Source organism: Eumetopias jubatus, unplaced genomic scaffold (assembly GCF_037043125.1).
Source record: "Eumetopias jubatus isolate StellerSeaLion01/CBP00866 unplaced genomic scaffold, mEumJub1_p1.0 scaffold_13, whole genome shotgun sequence".
In the NCBI taxonomy this organism is placed as follows: domain Eukaryota; kingdom Metazoa; phylum Chordata; class Mammalia; order Carnivora; family Otariidae; genus Eumetopias; species Eumetopias jubatus.
In genome coordinates, this window is record NW_028274819.1 from 41,794,266 (window position 1) to 41,815,672 (window position 21,407).

At 44.0% G+C, this 21,407-nt stretch overlaps 1 protein-coding gene across 5 annotated transcripts in view; it reads left to right on the forward strand.

Annotated features, from left to right (window-relative positions):
* Positions 1–21,407, forward strand: part of PLEKHA7 (pleckstrin homology domain containing A7) — a 210,928-nt gene that overhangs the window by 106,679 nt on the left and 82,842 nt on the right. For 4 of the 5 annotated variants that reach the window (XM_088017607.1, XM_088017608.1, XM_028116940.2 and 1 more), the window contains exon 4: positions 15,569–15,652. In XM_088017607.1, the coding sequence (XP_087873733.1) occupies positions 15,569–15,652 (84 nt within the window). Of the gene's footprint in view, positions 1–15,568; positions 15,653–17,246; positions 17,250–21,407 lie in introns of all 5 variants that reach the window. The other variant, XM_088017609.1, reaches the window with a different exon arrangement.

Here is a 21,407-nt window from a genome sequence, read left to right on the forward strand (position 1 = left end):
TCGTAGCTTTGTGAAAGCTTTTCCATACTGTTGACTAGTTGGGTTTGGAATAAATCAAAGCCATTAAACTCATACAGATTCTGTATTCTTTCCTAGGGATGCCATAAGAAGTTATACAGACTTAGTAGCTTAAAACATCAGAAGCTTAAGCCTTATAATTCTGGAGGCCAGAAGCCCAGAATTAAAGCATCAGCAGTTACTTGCTCCTTCTGAAGGCTCTAAGGGAGAATCTGTTCCATGCTTCTCCCTTCGCTTCTGGCGGCTGCTGACAATTCCTGACATTCCTTGGCCTGTAGATGCTTCACTTCAGTCGATGCCTCTGTCTGCACATGGCCTTCTCCCCTGTGCATAATTTATATACCACTTGAATCCAGACCAATGGCTCTGGATTTCTCTGCGAGGTCTTTTGACCAGATACAAAGATTCCCAGCTCTAAAATATATTTTTCATGTTTGTTAGTGGATATTAGGTACTGGAAGATGGATTTTGTTTAAGGTGGGAAATTAATTTTAAAACAGTGTATGATTTTTTTTCATAATTCTTGTTTCCAGGAAGTTAGTGTTAAAGTAAGTAATCACGATGACCTTGAGCAATTCGCTAACCTTCTAGTTTCCTCATTTGTAAAACAGATTGGATGAGGCAAGCTCTGTGTCATTTTCAGCTCTAAAACTCTTATTACTGTGATTTCTGGAAAACAGGGGTTACCCTTTGTGACAAAAGGTTTCAAGTTGGCTTAATAAACTGAAAATGTACAACTCTTGACTAAGAAGACATTATGATTCATGAATCTGAAAATCTGAAAAATTCTACCCTTTTGTTCACCTTTGACAGGATGTAGAGACTAAGCTGTTTGGTTTTTTTTTTTTTAAAGACTTTATTTATTTGAGAGAGAGATAATGAGAGAGAGAGAGAGCACATGAGAAAGGGGAGGGTCAGAGGGCGAAGCGGACTCCCCGCTGAGCAGGGAGCCCAACGTGGGACTCGATCCAGGGACTGCAGGATCATGACCTGAGCCGAAGGCAGTCGCTTAACCAACTGAGCCATCCAGGCGCCGGAGACTTAGCTGTTTGTAACACGTTCCCACCCTCTTCTTGGTTACTCACATAGTGTAAGATACTACAGGACTGGCATCTATTTGGCTCTCAAATATTTGTTATGTGAATGAATGAATATACTTATGTCACATACCATTATTGGGAACAAGTAATGCAATATCTTTCCAGTATGATCATCTAGTAAGTGTAGGCCTTTAAGATTCCTCCTGAAGATTCTTATTGATGTTATTATTAAAGGCTCCACGCCCACCATGGGGCTTGAACTCACAACCCTGAGATTAAGAGTTGCAAGTTCTACTGACTGAGCCAGCCAGGCAACCCCCCTGAATATTATTTTTAAAGATGGTGGCCCTGTTTTAGGATTGCTTTCTGGAGCAGTTTCCATATGTATGATGTGGGTGGCTGCTGAGGACTGGGCTCCAGGGCTTGTGCTCTAAACACCACAGCAAAATGTGCATTTTTTCGGGTTGGGGGGAGGTCTGTGATCTTGTCCCAAGCAGCGCTTGGTCAGATGCTTTTCTGTTGCAGGAGCCCCGTCCCTAATGGGCTGCAGCCACTGTTACCTCCCTTCCTTTGGATTCTTTAGGGACGTTTGTTGGCAGTGCCTCTTTGGGTTTTTCATTTTGTGGAAGAAACAGTCTGCTGACTATCTGGGGTCTTACCTTTTCAGGAGTCCCTTCAGGGAAGGCTAAGGATGAGTTCATTTGCCATTGTTATTAGGAAGAGTCTTCTAAGAAATTTTTTGTGAGAGGGACATTTTGTGGCCTATTTTTGCCATCTTCTTCTTTTTTTAAAAAGATATTTATTTATTTGAGAGAGAGTGAAAGCGAGAGAGATCACAGAGGGAGAGGGAGAAGCAGACTCGCCACTGAGCAGTGAGCCTGACGCAGGGCTTAATCCCAGGACCCTGAGATCATGACCTGAGCCAAAGGCAGCACTCAACCGAATGAGCCACCCAGGCGCCCCTATTTTTGCCATCTTCTTTTAGTTCTTACTCTAATACAAGAAATTTTCATTCTTTAAAACAGGACTCCTTTCTAAAAGTAAGATCTTCTCTAGAATCGGTGGTGGTACAAAATAGGGGTTGCAAACTCAATGTCTATAGAGGCTTAGTGGATAACAAAAAAGCAAACTGTGTTTATGCTCTCCAATTTGTTTTTGGAATACTTGGCCTACTCTGTTTATCTTTGGTTTTCCTTATTCTGGTTCAGATATAGGTATAAAGAAATTGCTCTCCTGTAGGAAAATTAGAAATACAGGTGTGATGATAAATAGCACTAGGTGTACACCCTCAACATTAGACATCAGTAGGTAGTGGTAGGGACTGCAGTGAACTAGACAGGCCATTCTGTCTCTCATGGGTCCCAGCATTGCCCCAGTTTTGGTTTTTCCAAAGCAAGCTAGATTTTTATATGAAATGTTCCTGTTTTTAAACTTTGGTTCAATAGAAAAAAATCTGTGTGGCTCAAATAAAACTCATTTTGGGGACAATTGGTTTGCATGTCGTCAATTTCAAAGCTCTGATAAGTGTTTGGGGCAGTTTGACATATCAGATGGCCTCTGAGGTCATCTCTTTCTATAGGTTGGTCTGGTCTGATCTGGTGTTGGGGTCCTAAGGAAGCTGTGATGTGGAGAGATTGCTCATGTTCATCCTTGCATATGGATATGGGGGAATCCAAGATACATGAAGTAAAAGGCACGTTATAGAATAATACGTACAATTTTATTCTGTTTAACTTTTTTCTAAAAAGATGTGTATGTAAAATTTTAAAAATGCATAAAAGTTTCATAAAAGCAAAAAATAAAGGATACTTAAGAAACTGGTAAAGGTGTTGCTTCTGAGATTGACACTGAATTGGAGGCAAGAAAGGGAACTTCTGCTTTTTTCCCCTCTGTAACACAGAGTAATTTTTGGAAGGTAAAGTGAAAAGAGTCGTTGGGATGTATAATTGCTACATAAAGAGTGTGAGCCTTCAGTGATGACAGTGTTGAGGAAGGATGGAAGCAGTGTGGCCTGGAGTGATCAGGAAGCACTGTTGGAAAGAGATGGGGCCGCGGTGGTTGGGCAGAATCCATTAGGGAAGAGGAAGGCCGCATCCAAAGCCCGGGGGTAGGAAAGCAGGTGTCTTGGGGACTGGGGAACAATTGCATTTGGCAGGATCCGTGGGTAGCGGGAAGTGATGAGAAGGAAGCTTTAGCAGTGAAGGAGGCTGTTGTATTGCAGGAGGTAATGGAATGTTTGCTGTGCTCCAGCATGATCCATCTGGCAACAAGGATGAGGGAGTTTGTAGGCAGGGCCATAGAGTAGGAGCCTCTCATGTGGCCTCTTCTGGCTCCCAGGTAGCTGCCACTGATCCCTGCTAGGGTGTTGCCTGGCAAACGGGGTTTATACCTATATACCTAATGAATAAGCTCATGGTACTTCCTGTTCCTCCACTCCCAAGAGTGTGGGCTTTGGAAGCTTGCCCACCTCTGCCGCTGCCTGATGTGGTTCCTGTTCGTGTGAAGCCAGCATGTCTTTCCAGACGTTTTGGAGGTTCTGTAGAGCGACTGGCCATTGACTAAAGTGTGGCCGCTAAGAACAGGCCCATACTTTGGAGTCCGGTAGTTCAGGGCTTGAATTCTGACCTTGTCACTGACTGGTTATGTGGTCATAGGATGGCACTTGACCCCTTTGGGCTTCAGTATCCTCTGCAAAATGGGGATAGTATGATTTACCTTCTAGGGTTGTACCTGGCAGATTGATACCTAACAAATAGATGTGCCTTCCTTTACTTTTATATTATGGTACCCAGTTTGGCCTGTAGTTATATATTTATATTGTTTATGTTTAATATATGAAATATATACTTATCTGTATCTCTTTATGACCATATCAGTCTATGCTGTTGGACTGTAAGCTCCTATTCAGTGGGGATAATATGTTACAATCATTGCTTTACCTCAAAGTGCTCAGAGTGCTAAGTACATAGTAGGGCTAAATGTTGGGTGAGTGGAGTCTGTGTTCTTTAATCTACTCCAGTCTTTACAGCAATTGACTTGTGATTGATTAGGATGTGTCTCTAGGCTAGGGCATATCTCCTGTGTAGTTAAAACAAGTTTTGTCAAGCCAAATGCCCTTGTTAGGATGATGTATCAAGATGGCTTGTGAGTCATTTCTTATTTCATTCCACTGTGGCACATCTATAGTTTGTGGGCCTTGATGTTCATACAATTTAGGAGGTCTTCTTTAAAATCATATAAAATTGCAGAAGGCATGTAAACACAGCACTAGAGCTCTTTCCAGGGCCTTAGAAGGGGCTTTTGGAAGTGAGGGGTGCTAATGCTTGAACTTCATCGGTTTCAAGTAAACCATCTCTGTATTTCAAGATTCACAGAACACTCACTGTAGGCAGTAGGAGGAGTTATGAAGGATAAGGAGATTTCTTTTTTTTTTTAGTTTATTTATTTGAGAGAGACAGGAGAGAGCACAGCAGTGAGGAGAGGGAGAAGCAGGCTCCCCGCTGAGCAGGGAGCCCAACAGATGTAGGGCTCAATCCCGGGACTCTGGGATCATGACCCAAGCCAAAGGCAGACACTTAACTGACTGAGCCACCCAGGCGCCCGGATAAGGAGATTTCTAAAAGGGAAAAAATGGTGGCAATGAATACAGGTTTTAGTAAAACTGTCCTCCCAAATAGGCTCAGAAGAAAATCCCCTATATGTTTTTTTGTTTTTTTTTTCATTAAATAAATATCGAGCACCTGTGGTGGACCAGGCACTATGTACGCATTGGAACATAGCTGTGAAAACAGAAGTCCTTGTCCCACGGAGCTTATATTTCAAGTGGTCCCCTGCATCATGACTTGTAGACCTACTTAGACTGCAGTGAAGAGCCACAGTACTGATCTGAGGCTGTGGCAGTAAAGGCACTTTGATGCCCTAGTTTCCCTTTCTGACTCCTCTCCAGGCCTGTTCTGAGAGGGAGAGCCATATAGTTCAACCTATGGTAAGAGGACCTGAGCCATCCCAAGCAGTGATGCAAGACTCATGGCCGGTTCCCTGAGGGAGTGGGGATGGGGGCTTGGGACTGCTCAGGCCCTTCCCTGCCCTGCCGGTGGGACAGAGTAATAAAGGAACCATCACCTTCCCACCAAAGGCTCTGTTTTAAGGCTGATTTCAGCCACAGAGGTAGCACAGCAAAACTGAAGGAGCAATTCATTCAGACTCCAGAGCCCATAAACAGAGGTGTTTCCTATGTCCTGCTTCCGGAGGGGCAGCTAACCCCACAGTCTCCAGGAACAGCAGTCAGGAGACCTGAAGCGTCTACCTCACTGTTTACCCCCAGCCTGTGCTCCGCTTGGCCGCAGCGGGGCGGTGACTCAGAGCTGGAGCTGTGTTCCTGTGTTGTTGCCAGATTTTGCGTGGGGGTTGGGGAAGAGGGAGAATGAATGAGTAGGAGCAAGTGGCTGCTGGATTTGTAACACCTTCGGAAGCAGCTGCTGGAGAACCGAAATTGAGAGTAGGCGGGCTGTGAGCCTCCGCCTCACCTCTTGCAGGCAGCGGGGCCCTCCTTCCCTGTCTGACCGAAACCCGGGTTTTCATAAGGCCGAGGCTGGGGAAGAAGACACAGTCCTTCTGAACATGGAGCTCAAGGAGAGAGTGAGTGTGTCTGCCACCTTTCCCAGCGAGATTGGGAGAGCAGGTTAGTCCTGTGCGGGTTTCACAGGGACTCCCTTCACTGTGATATATTCTGATTCATGAAGGTCAAGTAATGACTGAAGGGGGTTTTCAATGGCTTGGTTGGGAGTGCCTGTAGTTAAAAAGAAAGAAAGAAAAGAAACCCAAAAACCAAACAGTCCAATTTAATTGAGAATAAATAGGACGAAAATATCATTAACTACACCTCCCTGATATCATTACAAAGGATTTTCTGTTGGCAAGTGAGATTGGGGAGGAGTGTTCTGCCTCGTTCCTTTGTGTTTTAATTATGTGTAGTGTCGTTCCAGTTCAGTCTGTGTCTCGGGCAGTAGTCAGAGATGAACCTCCGCGTCTCAGGATGTGATAGTTGGAAGATCCCTACAGTATCACTTGGTCCATCCTTCTCATTTTACAGTGGAACCTGACTCGTTAAACAGAAGCATAGAACTGGGTATTCTCTGAGGTTGAAAATGTTTCCTGTGAAGTTTCAAAACTTCTGTAGAGTGTGCATCCCTGACTCGGTGCAGCTTGCTAGGGAGGCTGTTTTTCTTGGGCTGTGCTTTCTGAATGTTGGGGCTTGACCCAGTGAGGGACAGAAGTGGGGCTGAAGCCGCAGGCGCCTACTGATCTTAAAGTACTTGGCCTGGCAGGCACGTTCCTTAAATAGAAGTTCAAACAGGAGGCTAGGTAGAGGGCCTTAGTTCAAAAGAAGAAAATGTGTTCTTGAGCCTCTGTCCTATGGCAGGTGAATAATACTGGTGTTTGCAACACGGAAAAAGGCAAAACAACTCTGTTAGTGTGGGGTTTTAGAGCTGGCAAAAGAAAACTCTAGCAGGCACTAAACGTGGAGTGCTGCAGGCCAGGCCCATTATCGGGACTCGAAAACAATCTTGCAAGGTTGGAATTGTCTTCTCTTTTTGCAGATAAAGAATCTAGCACTCAGAAAGGTCAGTAACTCTTTCAAGGTTGTGCACCGCCAAGTGTGCAGCCGAGCTGGGGTTTGAACTGCAGTCATCATGACTCTGAACAGCAGCATGGGGTTCATGCTTGGCAGGCTTCATGTGGCCTTTGCATTGGACAGATGAGAAAACCAAGACCCAGAAAGGCTGAGTGTTTGCTGGGGGTGTGGAACTGGTAGTAACAAGGCTGGTACCTTGGCTCCTAGTACATTGCTTCTCTGCCAACTTTCTTAAAAAAAAAAAAAAAAATTGGAGCAGGAGGCTATCTGGGTTTGATTTCCTCATTCTTTTGGGAGTTTGGCTTTAATCTTTTCATGGTTCTTGAGGTCCTATGAAGTCAAAATTAAAATTCCCTATCAACCATGTAGGAATCCTAAGTACTAGGGCCCCATGTGAGAGCTTAGGAAGAAGGCAGGTCTTACACATGGGTTAGTGGGTCAGAGGAGGTAATTTATGAAATGAGTTGGCCACTGAGTGGATCTCAAAACATCTGCAGCACCTAATGAAATATAGAGCTTTTCAAATTATGCTAGAAGACTTGAGTCTGTGAAATCCAGAGTTTGGAAAGGACAGCTCTCTTTGCAAGATATGTGAGCTTTGAGTTTGCTCAGTTAATTTTGTGACTCCTTTATGCCCAGCTCTGTCTGTGCCAGGCTCTGCCCCTTTAGCGCCTTCGGGTGAAAAGAGCAGGGACTGACTGTCCCTTCAGGTAGTAGGTCTGGTGTTAGGCTGGATTTCAGTGTCTCTGCTTAATTGGGTGTGTGAGTGAAAACCAGGTGTGGACAGCGTGGGAGTGGGGAAGGCCGTTCCTTGGTCTGTGCCATGCTCCTCAGGGCTGCTCAGTGTCCCAGCCTGCATGTAGGAGCCTTTATCAGGCCTGCAGACCCCTGTCTCCCCCACTGTCTCTGGGGGAGCCCTGACAGGTTGGGCTACTGTGATCAGAAAATGAGGTGGGTTCTGCACAGCCTGTCCCTGAAAGTGATGTGTGTTTGTGCTTAGGCTATTGAGATAAAGGAGTTCAAGTGCCTGCTCCATGGGTATTACTGTTCTGTGCTGCAGGAGATACATGAGAAATAAGTGAATGACAGCTCCCAGCCCTCCAGGAACTTAGACTCTCACTGGAGGGAGGCGGGGAGAGAAAAAACACACATGAAGTAAGTAGAGAGCAATAGAAGAGAGAGCATATAATCAGTCACCAAATTATAGGTTTCGTACCAAATACTCTCCCAGTTCACAAAAGGGAGATACAGGTGATGTTTGTATTATCCTCCTGTGTGTTTTTAATCACCCAGTAATTTCCTCTCGGGTGTTTGCATTCCATTCTTTGATTCTCTCTGTTGAGTGTATTAACCTAACCTCCTTTCCGTGGGGGTAGGAGGGGGGGTTTCAGGGGAGGGCTAATTTCTCCAAATTATATTGTAACACAGTTGAGAGAGAGCCAGGGATGAAGCGTTCTTGGCATGTTGTTGTCTCATCCTTCTTTCTTTTGTCACTAAGAGCACAAGCCATTGCCCTTTGATGACTTACGACCCTTTAGATTCTTGTCTCTTTGTTACTTTTGCCCAGACTTCTGTAGGTGTTAGCTAGCCTATTTGGAGGCATGGCCTCACTTGAGGTAGTCATTTCTCATTCATTTATTCAGCAAATATAACAGTGCCAGACACTGGTATAAGCCGATAAGGGCAGTGAAAAGACAGACAAGGTCCACGCTGTCCTGGAATACATATTTTAGGGAGCCTGACAATAGTCAAAACACGTAAGTAAGAGGAATGACAGTAATGGTTAAAATAGGGTGACATGATATGAAGTGACTGGGAGCCTATTTCATTGAGTGGTTGGGAAGGGTTCTGAGATGGTGGTCGTTGTGCCAAGGTCTGAATGATAAGGAGCCAGTTATACGAGTATGAGGGAAAGAGCTTCCAGGTGGAAAGACTAGGTAGTACAAAGATGGTTAAGTTGGGAAGAGTTTGGTATTCAAGGAGCAGAAAGGAGGCCAGTGTGGCTGGGGAGGGATGGGGAAGGAGAAGACGTCCATTGTATAAGAAGGTGATGTAGCTGGTCAGGGGTCAAGTCACCTAGAGTCAAGCCAAGGTAAAGAGCTTGAATTTTACTCTATGATGTGAAGCTGTTGCCGGGTTTCAAGGAGGAATGTGACATGATTTAACTTCCATTGGAAGAGACCCATCAGGCTTCCAGTGAGGAGAGTAGGTGGTACAAAGGCCAAGGTGGAAGCAGAAAGAACAGTTAGGCTGTTGCTAGAGATGATTGGGTGCTGGCTGTAGGACTGTAGAGATGTCTTGGAGATAGAGGCACCAGGGCTTGCTAACATAGTGTGTGTGGAGGTTAAGGTAGAGCAGAGAATGGAGAGTGACTCCCGGGTTGCTGGGTAGTGATGCTGTTAATGGAAATAGGGAAGCCGGGAGAAGGAATATGGGGTTTGGTGGAATTCGGGGGGGGAGGAGGCTCATTTTGTTTTTGCTCTGTTAAAATGTGGTTTCCTAGTAGTTATTGTGGTGGTCAAGGGACATACTCAACTGAGTACCTTCAGTATGCCAGGCATTGTGCAAGCTTCTTTCATGTGTGTCCCTCATGTATCCTCACAACTCTTTGGAAGGATATTATTACTATTCCCTGTTTGCAGATGAAGAAATGAGGCTCAGAGAGGTGAGGTGGCTTGCTCTGGTTTGAACCCAGGTCTTCAGGCAGACACTGAAAGAGGCAGGTTAGTGCAGTGTTGATTGCTTTCACTTGGAGAGAGGATGGGGATCCTATGTTGGCTCATCAAGGCCCAATTCCCATGATTTCTGAAGAAGGGCCTGTCAGAGGAATGCCCATGTACAATGAGCTGTTGAAAATCTTGACATTTCCAAAATAGTGCAAGCTCTAAAGACCATTTCAGTAAGATTCTCAGTCCCTTTAGGAAACGCCACATGAACAACAGTGATAGTTTGTATTAAACAAGCCATTTTATAAAAGTGTTAAATAAAATAGAAGGAACTTGGAAATGTTGAGGGACTGTAGAGATGCTGCTTCAGCCTTTGGTTGTCACCTCTTTACTCTGTGGCCCAAGTAGGAACTAAAGAAGATAGGGAGGCAGTTTCTTGTGTTCTTGGAATTTCAGTTACCAATTTGGGGACCTATAGGAGCATTATTAGGTTACCCACAGTCCTTGGTTTTCTTGAGACACTGGGTTTTAGAACAAAGACAGTAAGTGCCTTAACAAGCCTGGAGGCAGTGCTGAATGTGGCATCAGGCCTGCAAGGTGACACGCTTGCCGTATTCGGGGAGCTGCACTGAGGAGCCCGAGGGGCCAGAGGGGCATATGCTGCCGAGCATACCAATGAGAAAGCCTTAAGCTTTCAGGCTAGATCCTTCTTATATTTTAAGCTGTTTCTTCTCTTTATAGCTGGGCCAGATAAGAGCTCATGCTGACTGTGCAGATTTGTTCCACACTCAGCATACCAATACCACCCCTGTCCGAAAACCAGATTTGTCAGGGTGCTCTGACCTCCACTCGTGAGCACCATTCACATAACTCCAGAACTTCTTGCTATGCCAAAAGAAATTGCCATGCTAAGTCATTGGAACCTTTTATGTTTAACCGACCGGAGTCTTACTGCTCACATTATGGTCAAAATCTGTAGGAATGGAAAATTAATCTTGCAAAAATGTTGCAAGAAACTGTAGGACTCGTTTACATCTCGACGAGTCCTGTCAATGGTTGTAGGTGGGCTCCTCCTTATATTGAGCTCAAATCGGTTTCCACTGCTCCCTGGCCCTCATTCTCTCCTCTTGTCAAATCTCTCGTGTTTGCTGTTGGACGTCTTTAGGGCCTAACCCAAGCCCTTCTGGGCCCCGGCCTTGTGAAGACGTGCTTATTTTTGTGGATGGTTATGTATGGCCGCTTTCAGGGGGATAATCCTTCCCTGTAACCTTCTGTGTGCCCTAGTCCTCTCCCAGGTGAGATTGGCTGCCATTCAACTTAGAGGGGCTGTTCTTAGAGGAAGAGCAGGATCTGAAAATAAAGCCTAGCTTGTGTTTTACCTCATTTGCCAAGTTACTCTTTCAGTAGCCTGAAGAGAGACAGAAGCCCTTGTATGGAGGAAAGAGCGTTTCTGTGCTCCCTTGAAACCGGCCACCTGGCTCCCAGCCGGGCCATCTCCATCACCACCAAGGAGCAAGGTGGCGATTCAGGTTTAAGAACAGGTATTTCAGGGGATTTGTCTGTGCATGTTAAATGTGTCTTGAGACACGGTGATAGGACATGAGATTCTTCATGGATTTCAGAAAATCAGGAAATGGAGCAGGGTGGGGGCTTTTGGGCTGAGGTCGGGAATACCAGGTAAAGTCAGAGGACTTTGCAATCTCCAAATGGGTGTGGGGTTCCAGCATTTACTACGCAGCCTTTGTTTGGTGAGGGTGAGCTTGGGTTAGTAGAAGGAGACCAGAAGGGTGGTGGAATGCAGGAATGCAGAAGTCAACTGTCATTGTGGACAAGTCACCTACCCTTCCTGGGTCTCACTTTCCTAACCTGTGGTCTGGTGTGATGAAACACAGCCTGCCATACTGGGTATTTGGGAAGACTGAATTAAATAACCCAAGTACCTAATACTTCTTTTGCTCAAGAAGGGCTGAACCAGAAACTCTGCACGCTGGGCAAACTTGATCAGAAATAATCATGTTTTAAGACCTCAGTATTCAGGAGGTATTATTCTGGTTTATCTCTTTTCTCAATGTATGAGTCCCTTTTCCCCCCCTTTATTTAGTGTTCCAGTAACATCATATAATCCAGATCGTCAGTTTCCTTATGTGTAACATGGGAATAAAAATAACAGCCCTGCTTATCTCAGAGGATACTTGGGAGGGTCAGATACAGTGATGAATATGACCATACTTAAAGCTTCATGGAAATTCAGGAAATGGTAATGGTGATATTTTTTGGCAAAAAGGGCAGCATCTATATTAGGGAAGAAAGGTTGGGGAGCTGCATCTAGATCTGATCAAAGAACAGCTATATTTTTGTCCACTTTAAAAATCTATGTATCTTCTAATGTTAGAATGTAAACTTCATAGAGTCTAAACCTTTCAGCTCAGGATTCATTTACCCAAAACTCTAGGCTTATTTAAGCTGGTATAAGTTGGGTGTGGTGAGCCCAGGAGTTGCTATCAAGGTCATACAATGTATATGAAGTGGTTGCTGGATGCTGGATGCTGCTCCAGGCATATAGAAGATTCGCTCTTTGCGCGTATCAGAGATCCTCCTAGCTGACCTTGGATTAGGACCAACAGTTGTTTGGGGGCTACTGAGTGCCACACAGGTGCTGTCATTCAGAACTTTGGTTCTGGGCACAACAGAAGGAGGGAGGTGCAGAGGAAAAGAGAGAGGGAGTAGCAGTGGATGCTGATGGTGCTGTTTTTCTGATGCTTTGTCTTTAGGGATTTCTGGTCGTGGCCAGGAACCTGTGAGCCCCACAGACTCCTAAGCAAAGGGGACAGCAGGTTATCATGCAAAAAGAGCATCAAATCTACAAATAGAAGACTAGAATTTATGTCCCAGTCTTATCACTTATTGATGACATTATCTTAAGCAAGTCACTTAACCTCTCTGAGCCATTTCCTCATTCATAAAATGGGGGTTGACATTGTTACATAATAGAGGTGTAAGGAAAGGTTTTGTAGACTGTAGAGTCCTTGAGAGGTAACTGGATAGTGGTGTTGTTGCTTCATTATTATTCCCATTATGAGCAGGGCATTTTTTTTTTTCTACAGGTGAAAATGAGGCAGGCTTAGAGTTTGTGTTTTCAGAATTCCCTGGTGAATGGAAGTGACTCTCTAAAAGGAGCTGGGTATTAAAAAAAAGAAAGAAGAATAAACGGAAGCTGGGTATAAATAAAGTCTAACCCTTGAACATGGTGCAAGGATTTCTGGACCAGATGTTACCGGGGCCTGCTTCTCATCCTTATCTAGATGCCCGTGCCTTAACCCTGCTTTTGGTGAAGATCAGGTCCCTGTCTGCCAGACGGAGTCTTGGGATTCCATGGGCTTGCTTCAAACCTGGAGCTGGGAATTTGGAAGCTGGAGCGGTTGGGAGGGGTAAAAGGGTGGCGGGGGTTGTGCACAATCACAGGGCCAGCTCACCCCAGCCACCCGAACACAGGACACTCTGGCCAGGCCCCAGGGCAGAGTAAGAAAAACTTTGTAGGTATAGAGAGTTTTTTCTTTTTTAACCTTTATACTATACTCATTAAACCTACTAATCTCTGGGGTGGCCTTGTGCTCGCTTTGGAGATGGGGCTAATACTTTAACACTAGCAAAATGAGATGATAGAGTGACTCTGACAGTGAAAGCATTTTAACCATCTGTATTAGGAGCCTTAAAAAATGACCGTGCCCTTTGAGTAAGTAATTTTACCTCTGGGACCTTAACCCAAGGAGATAATTTGAATTGCAGGAAGAGTCTGTACTAAAAGATGTATAATGCACCTAAAACATCCAGCATTACATGAATGTAAATCTTTTCTAGAATGTAAGCACCATGGGGTAAGGACTTTTGTTCACTCTGTATCTCCAGCACCTAAAGCAGTGCCTGGCACACAGATGGCCAATGAACATTTTTTAAATGGTTATAGACAAATTTACATCCATAGGATAAAACTCTTACTGGTTTCACCCGCTATCTGGAAGTAGAGCATTCTTTTTTTTTATTATTATGTTATGTTAATCACCATACATTACATCATTAGTTTTTGATGTAGTGTTCCATGATTCATTGTTTGCGTATAACATCCAGTGCTCCATGCAGAACGTGCCCTCTTTAATACCCATCACCAGGCTAACCCACCCTCCTCCCCTCTAGAACCCTCAGTTTGTTTTTCAGAGTCCATCGTCTCTCATGGTTCGTCTCCCCCTCCAAAACTCCCCCCTTCGTTTTTCCCTTCCTATTATCTTCTTCTTCTTTTTTTTTTTTTAACATATAATGTATTATTTGTTTCAGAGGTACAGGTCTGTGATTCAACAGTCTTACACAATTCACAGCGCTCACCATAGCACATACCCTCCCCAGTGTCTTATCAGCCAGCCACCCCATCCCTCCCACCCCCCACCACTCCAGCAACCCTCAGTTTGTTTCCTGAGATTAAGAATTCCTCATATCAGTGAGGTCGTATGATACATGTCTTTCTCTGATTGACTTATTTCGCTCAGCATAACACTCTCCAGTTCCATCCATGTCGTTGCAAATGGCAAGATTTCATTCCTTTTGATGGCTGCATAATATTCCATTGTATATATATACCACATCTTCTTTATCCATTCATCTGTCGATGGACGTCTTGGCTCTTTTCACAGTTTGGCTTGGAAGTAGAACATTCTTATGAAACCTTTTGTAAGACAGAATGATGTAAGGCAAGGGAGAGATTACTGTAATTTATATGGAAAAATTTTTGAGCATTCCCAGACCCCCAAAGTAACCTCTTAGGCTTTTCTGATATCTTAGGACATGTTTTGTTAATAGATGCACAAAATAAATCGAGACAAAACACAGTTGCTCCCAGACACACACAGTTCAAAGCTATGGCAGCCTGATGCTGAGATGCTTGTGTAGTTCCCAGGTAGGGAGCTTGGTGGCGCCACTCACTGCTCTGGGTCACGTTGACTCAGTGAGGGCTACCTGCAAAACAAACGCTGGATGCGATTTTTGCTTTACAACTTGTTTTTTTTTGTTTTTTGTTTTTTTGGTGAGAGCAAAAATTCTCTTCAGATTTCTTTCAGTTAGTGAAAACAAGTACTAATGTAGGTCTTTCCTAAAAATGAAGTGGCGTAACGTGAACTTCCAAAAAGCAGGGGACACATGGCTTCAGCTATTTCAAATGATGAAGTCTTAAGGACATAGGAAATTTTCTAGATGAGTAGAATGTGAAAAAGGCAGGATACAGATTTCTAAATACAGCAAAATCAATTTTTTAGTAGAAGGGACAAAAACTAGGGAAGGAGAAGATACTCCGGTATATCTGTAAGTTGTGAGATCATGGGTGACTTTTTTTCTTTTTGTATTTTCTAAAATTTCTAAAAGGACTGATTTTTTGATTGGGGGAAAACACTTTAATATAAAATCATATTCTTTGGCGGGGGGTAAAGGACGTCAGGTTAGTTTATTCATCGGGCAAACCAGCAGCCTCTAGAGCCCTCTCCTCGTTTCTGTCAAAGAACCAGGCAGCCTTTGTGAATACACAAAACACCTACACACTTTGGTTGTGTCTGTCAGCTTGGCATGGAAGCTGTTCCCTTCTAACTTCAAAAGGATGATAGAAACTCCACAGTGTTGAAATTGTGCAGGTCGTGTTGCCGAGACATGCCCATACATTTATATCCCATCACTGAAGTGAAGGCATTCTGTAGTAGGGAGAAGAATTTTAAGAAGATAGATTTTTCTGGGTGGGTGGTTAATTCTTGGAATTCTTTCCCTAGTTCATGGTTTTGGGAAGCTGTTGAAAGTGCTGTCTGCTTTGCTTCATTCTTGTTTTAGCTCGTGCCATCTTAAAGTAACTTGTTGCTGAGTGGTTCGGTCTATCCGTACTTCATGGAATGTCTCGAAGATGCAGTGTTCTCTTGCAGCCAAGACTTTCCTAGAATTAAAATCCCTGTGTCTTAGGTGGGCTTGGGCACCTGAGCTGAAAGTTCTTGTGTTTTTAAATGCAACTGGGTCCTGACAGATGAAATGCGTCTCTGAAGAAAAGGCCCACTCTCTCACCCTGGGAGGAATGTGTGATGATCAGGGGTCCTCAGACATTACTGACCTGTTGTTGTGTCTGGAAGCCTTTCCATTCCCATGACTTCTCATTCATTATCTCTCTCTCTCTCTCTCTCTCTCTCTAGCCATAACCAACAGACCACAGCATTCAGGCATCCTGTGAGTGGGCAGTTTTCTCCAGAAAATAGCGAATTTATTCTTCAAGAAGAGTAAGTATTTCTGTGTGTTCTCCTTTTCCAAGCAGAGTTTGGGAGCTTAAAGGCGTTGGCTCAAAACAGCTTGTTGGACTATTTTCTCTCCTCGATAGAGGGACTTGGAGTGGGTTGATTGATTCAAAGTGGAATGCAAAAATTTTGTTTTTCAATCCCTGGACTTCTCTCAGTGGGAAGATGCGGAAGTGTGGAGATGACACAGGTTTGTGCCATGATTGGTACTGTCAGAGCCTCTTGCAAACTTCCTTTCCGCTGAATAACCCCCCTCCCCACAGTATCATCTAGCACACTACCTGTACTCTTAAGAGGACCCACTCATCTGGACTGAAATGGCCTTAAATCACACCAAACTGAACCATCCTTTCGAGGAAGCCTCAAATAAAGAGTACAAGGCCATGGCTTCAAAAGGAGGATGGCTGTGGCACCCATTGTCCCTGAACGTCTAGAGTTCTTTCTGTTTGTTTTTTCTGATGTGGGGACTTTCTTGCTCCTCAGTCCGATTTCGGCAGGGCCCCTGGGGTGCTCAGAGGTAGGTTCTTTTTTTTTTTTCCCCACCCCCCTCCCCTCTCAGAAGTAGGTTCTATCACCCAGGGCTCATCTCCTTAAAAATGCCTAAACAGCCCAAGCAGGATGTGTACTTCTCCCAAAAATGAAGGCAGAGAAATGTATGCAAGTGGCTGTTTCCTTTTGCTCATCTGAGAAACTTCTGTTTGAAGTAAATAATTCTGTTTGAGAAATTAATAGAGATGTTGGCTTTTTCTCCTCTTCATACCATTTTTCTGTTCAATCATCTAGACCAAATATGATCTGAAAATAAATGATCAGTATTTATATTTGTATAGCATTTCCCTCCCTCAGTTCTTACACTTTTAAACTTTCGATTATGGAAAATTTCAAACCTATACAAAAGGAGAGAGATAAAGTAATAAGTCTAATGTATTCATCTCCCATCTTCAACAATTTCCAAAACATGGCTGATTTTTTTTCATCTATAGCGTCCCCCTTGCCACCTAGATTATTTTGAAGCAAATTCCAAACATCATTTTGTTCCTACAGTATTTTCAGTTTAGAATCATTATCTTTCAGAACTTTTAAAACTGGAAATCTGTAATGATGATACTGACATTCCTTGCCCATTTACTCTGTGCTGGGGGTTTTACATGCATATCTCATGTAACACAACAATCCTGAGAAGTTGACCGTTATCACCGTTTTAGAGATGAAGACACCAAGACTCAAAGAAGCAAGGTCACTTGTTCAAAGTTGCATGGCTGGAAGTAGAAAAAGCCAGGTTGTCATTTCTGCCTGATCTCTTCAGTCAGGGCTAACCCTTGCCACTAGTGAGAGGCTACTTGCTAAATTCTTTGGATGCTCATGGCCCATGGGTCATGATGCCAGACTGGGGTTGGGGGTCTGACTTTGAAAGCATCAGTACTATTAGAAAGTAGATGGGAGGTAAAGATTGTCTTGTCTTCTACATTGAGACAGAACTGCTATGTAAAGACAGAGCCAGAATGTGGATTCTCCACATTCCAACTTGGAATGAGCATGTTTAAAGAATCCTGAAGGTCAGAAGCTCTTGGGAGGTCAGAGAGTTTAGCCCCCTTCCTAAGGCATCCTAGAGACATGGCTGCCTATCATTTTTAAAGGTCTGGATGGAGAATCCATTAGAACACCTAGTTTGGGAAATTATCGACTTTAATAAAAGCTTCTAGAGAAATTCAGACTTCCCATCACTAAACACCCTTGTCTTATACACATCTCCTTTCCCTTGCTATTAAGACTTTGTCCCTGGGTGGGGGGATGAGTTAGCCTGGTGGTGGGTATTAAAGAGGGCACATTCTGCGTGGAGCACTGGGTGTTATGCACAAACAATGAATCATGGAACACTACATCAAAAACTAATGATGTAATGTATGGTGATTAACATAACAATAAAAAATTTTAAAGGGGGAAAAAAAAAGACTTTGTCTCTGGCTGCTTCTGAGAAGGTAGCCTCTTTTATCCTTCCAAAATATCTCTGTAGCTAATCTCAGTTCCATCCAGTTTCCAAGACAGAACTTTTTTTCCAAGGGTCACTTTTCCCCTCTAGATCACATTTTCTGGATGTCATAAGGACTGCTGGCTTGTCTCAGGTGGTGGGTGCAATGTCGGGTGACCAGACGTTCCTTGAAGCAGGCAGAATGTGCTTTAGGCATTGAGAGGAGGGGAGGATTCCTGTGAACTGATGTGGTGATCCCTGCATTTACTCTTTAAATACTAAGTGCCTCTCTTGTGTCAGGGGCTGTGCCAGACTCTGCACTTATAGCAGCAAGCAAGACCAATGTAGTCCTATCTATGAAGAGTTGATGGTAGAGTAGGGAAGACAAATAAACAAGAGATCACAAATGTGATAAATATTCTTGGTAGAAAAAACCTAGGGTTCAATGGGAGTTGATAAAAGAGGGTTCTAACCTGGCTTAGGGATTGTGGGAGGCCTCTCCATCCAGGGAAGGGATGCTGTTTAAATTGAGACCTGTCCAGTCACAGTCCCAACCTGGGCAATGACCTAGAGGAGAAAGAGGGTAGAGCATGGGGGATCTATACCAGTTGAGTTAGAATGAAAAATGAGACACACGAGGTGGACTCTGGAGGTAAAACTGGACTTGGGAGGTAAAATTGACAGGACTTGATAATTGATTGGCTGTGATGGGGATGAAAGAGAGGGAAGACTTTCTTGAAGTGTCTTGCCCTAAATTGGAGGAAGGGGGGATTTAGATAAGTGATGATAAGTGTACATGTGCGTGCGTGGGTCATTCACAGCTGAGGGAAGTGTGACTGGCCTTGGTGGGGTCAGAGGCCAAGAGGGACTGACTTATAGCCGAGGTTTGCAAAGGGGAGTGAGGAGATAAGGTTGGAGAGGGAGTTGCAGCCAGTTATCTAAATTGCTTCCTCCTGAAATACACCCAGATTTACCCCTGGTGGAACTTTGGAGGGTGTGTGAGGCACGATTTCACCTCACAGAACCCCAGTTTTTTAAAAATGTGCCAACAACGGGCACCTGGGTGGCTCAGTTGATTAAGTGTCTGCCTTTGGCTTGGGTCATGATCTCGGGGTCCTGGGATCGAGCCCCATATGGGGCTGTCTGCTCAGCGGGGAGTCTGCTTCTCCCTCTCACTCTCCCTCTGCATGCTCTCTCTCTCTCTCTCTCATTCTCTCACTATTTCAAATAAATAAATAAAATCTTTAAAAAGTGCCAACAGATAAGAGTCCTGTTTTGTGCCCTTAGAGGAGCTTAATTTTGTTGTGTAGTGTGTTACTTGGTGAGGAAAAAAAGACCGAGATAGCCATTCTTGTGTCCTTTACACATCAGCTTTCCGATTAATGTGGTGGGTGGAAAACAGGCTCTTTTCTTTTGCTTCTCTGAGTATCTGTTGAGGCCACATGGACTCCTCTTGCCAGAGCCTCCACCTGAGGTTCTTGAAGTGAATCCTTCCATAGCATTGGTTTTCAGTGTGGTCTCTGAGCCAGCATCACCTGGGAACCTCTTAGAAGTACAGATTCTTGAACCCCATCCCAGACCTACTAAATCAGAGACTCTGGAGGTAGCACTCTGTAGCCTGTATTTTAAAGGCTTCAAGTGGTTCTAATTCAGGTAAAGTTTAAAAACCACTGATTTAGGGGCACCTGGGTGGCTCAGTCGTTAGGCATCTGCCTTCCGCTCAGGTCATGGTCCCAGGGTCCTGGGATTGAGCCCTACATCGGGTCATTCCTCCTGCTCTGCAGGGGGCCTGCTTCTCCCTCTCCCACTCCCCCTGCTTGTGTTCCCTCTCTCGCTGTGTCTCTCTCTCTCTGTCAAATAAATAAATAAAATCTTAAAAAAAAAAACCAAACACTGATTTAGACAACTTGCTATTTTCATCCCTCCTAAATTACTCCTAGATTCTTCCTTTCATCCTTAAATCTCCTCCAGATACCCATTGTTCTCTGCTGTGGTGCCAATCTTAGATGTATTTTAGTCAAATAATCTTGGGCTCCTTCTTGTGTGGGGAAAAAAAAACCAAACCAGTCTCCATGGTGGCTTCCTTGAGAGCATCACTGTGTGGACAGATAACACATCTACCCCATTGTTGGCAGGTGGGGCTTACCTGAGCTGCTTGGTGTAGCAGGTGTATGCCTACCCAAAGATGACTTCCCACCTTACAGATTGGAAGCATGGAGAAGAGAAATAATGTCAAAGCTATGATCAGTGGGTCCAGAGGACATGAGCTCTGAGTATTTTAGTTTCTGTGTCAGGAATACAAAATCAGCCAGGATGGGCTAGGGTCTGCTGTGGTAACAATAACAAACAAAATCTCAGTGACATAAAAGAATAAGGTTTATTTCTTGCCTTTTTTTTTTTTTAAGATTTATTTATTTATTTATTTGAGAGAGAGAGAGAGAGAGACAGTGCTCGGGGAGGGGCAGGGAGAGGGAGAGAAGCAGACTCCTCTAAGCGTGGAGCTTGATGCGGGGCTCAGTCTCATTACCCTGAGATCATGACTTGTGCTGTTATCAAGAGTCAGATGCTTAACCAACTGAGCCACACAGGTGCCCCTATTTCTCACTTTTGCTCCATGTCCATCATAGGTCACCTGAGGGATTTTGTTCTGTTGTTTTTGTTGAGGGATGCTCCATCTCTGTGCTTCCATGGTGGCCAAAGCCAAGATAAAGGGAACTTAGTGAATTGTGCACTGCGCTTTCACTCACACTTCATTGGCTAAAGCAAGTCACATGACCTTCTCTAACTTCATGGGGCCAGGGAAGTGCATTTCTACCATGCACCTGGGAAGACAATCCAAAATATCTGTTGGCCAGCACTAATGACTATACTTAATAATCCACAGTCCAGATTTATTAAGGGAAGTAGGACCTTTTAAGTCTATCACTGACAAGCTTCTTTTGCTCCTATGATTAGAGGATTTGATTTCTGATTTCACTTTTTCTGTTACACGATCTGGTTCTTTGTCAGAACCGTCAGGGCAGGTGGGTTATCAGTCAACAGGTCCTGTGATACAGCCTTGTTCCCCAAGGGACACCTCTGTACCCCCAAGCCAACAGGCCTTTGGAAATCCCATTTGGAAGAGCTAATGTAAGTTCAGGCTGCATCAATAACAAGTACACTATGTAGAGAAAGGAGGATAATAGTTCTGGTATATCATGGTGTTTGTGGACTACTTCATTCATTCATTCATTCCAAGTTTATGGAGCATCAAGGGCATGCCAAGCCCCAAATACTTTGATCTGGGTACTAAGTTTCAAGAGGGATATTGAGCAATTGAGATTGCCCTGGGGAGGGGGACCATTATGGTGAGGGGTCTGGAAACACTGTCCTGTGACCTTCACATTTAGTCTGCAGGAGAGAAGATGGAGGAGGATGTGCTATAAGTCTTCGAGAAGGGCTGGCAGGCAGAAGTGGGGTATGTTTTTTGTGTGGCCGCCAAGGCAGGCATCAGGTCAATGAGTGAAAGTTCTAGGCTGACAAATTTTAGCTCAGTTCACAATTTTCTAGGAAAGAGATTTCCTGACATCCCTTGTTTTGGGATCTAGAATTTCATCTTTAACATTAAATGAAGTAATCTACCTCCTAGAATAAGAGTTGGCTTTTTCCATTAATAATAATATTATTTTTATCGTGAACATTTAGAGCCCTTACTATTTATTACCAGGTACTTTTCTAAGTGGTTTACATTTATTCATTTTTTAAAAGATTTTATTTATTTATTTGAGAGAG